Below are 4175 nucleotides of genomic sequence, written 5' to 3'. Positions count from 1 at the left end.
AGAAAGAGAAATACCACATGTTCTCACTTATTTGTGTGAGCTAAAAATAAATAAGCAAATATACAAACAAATAAAGGATTGGGGGGGAAAGAAGACACCACAATCACAACAATTCCTTGAACTTGTTAAGACAAGTGAATAGATATGATGTAGTGGAGGAGAAGGGAGATAGGGAGGAACTTATTTGTGTGAGCTAAAAATAAATAAGCAAATATACAAACAAATAAAGGATTGGGGGGGGAAGAAGACACCACAATCACAACAATTCCTTGAACTTGTTAAGACAAGTGAATAGATATGATGTAGTGGAGGAGAAGGGAGATAGGGAGGGGAGGGGGTAAAGAGGAACAGGTAAAGGGACATGAAAATCAACTACAATGTATATTGAGAAGTTAAAATAAAAAATAAAAAGACAAAAGATAACTGGTGTTGGCTAGGATGTGAAGAAAAGGGAAACTTGCATACTGTTGGGGGGAATGTAAATTAGTACAGTCATTATGGAAAACAGTATGGAAGTTCCTCAAAAAACTAAAAATAGAACTACTATATGATACAGCAGTCCCACATCTGGGTATATATCCAAAGGATATGAAATAAGTATGTTGAAGAGAATGTCTGCACACCCATATTCACTGAAGCATTATTCACAATAGCCAAGGTATGCAAACAACCTGAATGTCCATCAGTGGATGAATGGATAAAGAAAATATGGTGTATATACACAATGGAATACTACTCCACCTTAAAAAGAAAGAAAGACTGTCATTTGCAACAACATGGATAAAGGAGGACATTATGTTAAGTGAAATAAGCTTAGCACAGAAAGACACATACTGCGTGATCTCAGATACATGTGGAATCAATCTAAAGAAGCTGAACTCACAGAAGCAGGGAGAAGAATGATAGTTACCACAGGGTGGGTGCGGGGTGGTTGGAGAGATTGGGGAGATATTGGTCAAAGAGCATAAATTTTCAGTTAGGAGGAGTAAGTTCAGGAAATCTATTGTACATCATGGTGACTATAGTTAATGACCATATGTTGCATACTTGAAAATTGCTATGTGCGTAGATTTTAAGTATTCTTACTACAAAAAAAATGTATGTGAGGTAATGCATATGTTAATTAATTGTGTTTAGCCATTCCACAATGTATACATATATCAAAACATCATACCAGACACCAAAAATACATAAAATTTTAATTTGTCCATTAAAAATAAGTAACTAAAAACAAACAAAAAAGCCACTATCAAACTGCGCATTTTATTACTGGAGCATAATTTTAAGGACACTGTCTGCTACATTCAGGTGGAGGAAATTTAGGGATCTCAGTAAACAGCACCCCACTTCCCACTTGAATTTGGAACTGAGAGATTACATAAAGAGTCAAGCATATGGAAATAAAATTATCATTTCATTAACAAAAAAGTTTTTTGGAGAACATGACTTAGGTATGTATAAATGGCTTGCTTCTCTGAATTGAGCTTACTACCTGAAACTGCAGGCAATATCCACAGGGACAAAGCCTACCCCTCCAAGCTTACTGCACGGTCAAGGGCAAGCCAGTATGTATGCTCTCAGCAGACAGACAGATTTCAAAGAGAGGCCTGTGGAAGAGGCTGGTGTGCACATGCGCAGTTGCTATTCCCAAACTTACTAATTAGGCATGTCACTCCTTCCATAGGGAGAAAAGAGTAAGTGGGGTAAAGAGGTGAAAAGGACATTCTTCTACTACACATGCCTCCACATGGAAATGACTGACAGGAGGATCTCCTTAACACCAAATAAGAGGGTAATTTGCAATGTTTGTGGATGGGGCTGGGGGCACAAGAGGAACACAATTTCTTAGCATCTTTACCTCCCTCCTGGAGCTGAGCTGTGATGTTGAGTTCACATTGTACTTTGGCTTTCAGCACAAGGACAATCTGCTCCTCTATAGTAATAGTGCCATCGGAATCCAGCTGTAGAAATGAACAAAATACAAACATTCCCATCATCTTAAAAAAAAAACACCATTATACAAGCTTTCATTATTTCACCTTCAAATATAATTGAAAATGACTTTTGATATCAAACTATCTGGAATAGTCCTTTATGTGAATCAAAATTCAAAATCCATCAATGTATAAGGTTTTAGAATAATTGTACTTTCACCTGATTAGCCTAAAGAAAAAAAAAGCTCATATGAGAAAATAGAAAATATGAGGAAATTTTTAATATAATTAGGCAATTACAGTAGAGACAATGTAATTAGAAAAAATAATAAACACTGAAAATTTCCCAGAATGAATATTCAATATTTTATTAATTCTCTCACAGTGTGTCAGTTGTAGCACATAGGACTAGAGAACTAAATTTATCCTTACCAAAAAACTACCAGTAAAACCCGGGCAAATCACTCAACATCTCTGGGCTTTGGTTTGCTCATCTATGAAATAAATGTGTTACTCCAAAGGGTCTCTTGTTACCTTTTCTGTCTTAATACTGAGACTCCACAACAGTAAGATTTGCACCAACATACCCATTCAATCATTACTTGTTTAATACTTTTACATGAAAAATAATATGCTTGATATTATAATAAAGGCTTTCATTTTCAAAGATGTTTTCATGAAGTACATTTTCTTCAAATAAGTTTTTTATGAAGTACATTTTCTTCAAATAAGAAACCTCATGAGGAAACCCCACTTCTTTACATAAAATGGCAGAACTGCCCTGGCTGAAGTCTAGGGAAGGCGATTGTGGAACCACTCTTCACACTAATTTGGACTTACCTTACCTGAAACTGTTCTGGAAAATCACAGAGCTTCTCAAAGCATTGTTGGAATGCTTTTGTCAGAAAACCACTATTAATAGGAATACAAAGATGTATAACAGCATTTATTTTTTTATTATTTTTTTTTCTCCTTTTTTGTCTTTTTTCGTGACCAGTAACGGGATCGCAACCCTCGGTGTCGCAACCCTCGGTGTCGCAACCCTCAGTGTCGCGCCCGCACCACGCTCAACCAGTGAGTGGACCGGTCTCTATATGGGATCCGAACCCTCAGTGGGAGCGCCGCCGCGCTCCCAAGCGCCACACTCTACCGAGTGCACCACCGGGCCGGCCCGTATAACAGCATTTAATAAGACCTCGATACAAATGTTTCTGTCTACTGGATCCCTTTCAACAGATAGCTTGATATCCATTCCCGCCCTGAAGCATGTTTTTAGCATATAACAAGAGAATGATAAATGCTTGTTGGATAAAGATCATCTAGATCTAATACCATCAGTAATGGAAAGGAAATTCTATTATTAGAAAACTTTAATTTCAATAAAATACATTTAAATGTGATAAAATATTCACAGGTCTTTGTTCAAAGTATGGTGCTAATGATGCCTGTGTAAAATTTAGATTCTTAGGATATACACCAGACCCAGCAAATCAGAACTTATTTCTGAAAGTGGAGACTAGTAATCCTCATAGTTCACAGAAACCCCCAGTGATTCTTGAGTTTCATGGATTTAAGAACCAACATATCTGAAGTTATGAGATGATGGTTTAGACATTCTGTGAGCAGCAGAACTACTAAGATATTTAGATTATAGAGACAGAGAAAGAGATAGAGATAGAGATGGAAGTAGAAGTCGAGGTAGAAATAGAGATAAGGATGGGGTAGAATAAAGTATTGGTTGCAGGGATTTGGCCTTATGTAATTGTGGGAGCTGGTTAAACAGTCTTTGGAAGGTACTTTTTTGTGTCTGATTCTGGAGCTGGAAATCCACAGGACAGGCGGTTGAAAAGATGAATTGAAAGGAAGAGTAATAAGCTGGAACCATGAGCATGAGCTAAAAAAAAAAAGCACATGGACACACTGAAACTCATGTTAATCCTTGGTGCCTTCAACCTTGATGATGTGGGTGTTCAACAGGAGAAGGAGGCACCCTTCATCATAGTCCTAAACATGTACTTGGCCCAGGAATCAGGGAAGCTAAAGGAGGACCCAGGGAAAGGTGGAGAAGTTTGCAAGCATGGCTGCTGCCCCGTGACAATGAGATGAGCCTGCAGACAAGCTACAATGTGTGTGAGATACAGAAGAGCCTGTCTTGACCTTCTGAGTGTAAACCAAAAAAGGGCTGTTGCTTCACCTCTGTCCTCCAACACTCATTTAAGAAGTTTCCCTTGTGGCTGACCC

At 37.8% G+C, this 4175-nt stretch overlaps 1 protein-coding gene across 1 annotated transcript in view; it reads right to left on the bottom strand.

Moving 5' to 3' along the window:
- Positions 1 to 4175, bottom strand: part of PTH2R (parathyroid hormone 2 receptor) — a 103424-nt gene that overhangs the window by 76571 nt on the left and 22678 nt on the right. The window contains exon 2 of the mRNA XM_008583743.1: positions 1859 to 1961. Within this exon, the coding sequence (XP_008581965.1) occupies positions 1859 to 1961 (103 nt within the window). The remainder of the gene's footprint in view (positions 1 to 1858; positions 1962 to 4175) is intronic.

The sequence above is a fragment of the Galeopterus variegatus genome, unplaced genomic scaffold (genome assembly GCF_000696425.1).
Source record: "Galeopterus variegatus unplaced genomic scaffold, G_variegatus-3.0.2 Scaffold3021, whole genome shotgun sequence".
NCBI classification, from domain to species: Eukaryota; Metazoa; Chordata; class Mammalia; order Dermoptera; family Cynocephalidae; genus Galeopterus; species Galeopterus variegatus.
This window is presented reverse-complemented; position numbering and strand designations above follow the sequence as displayed.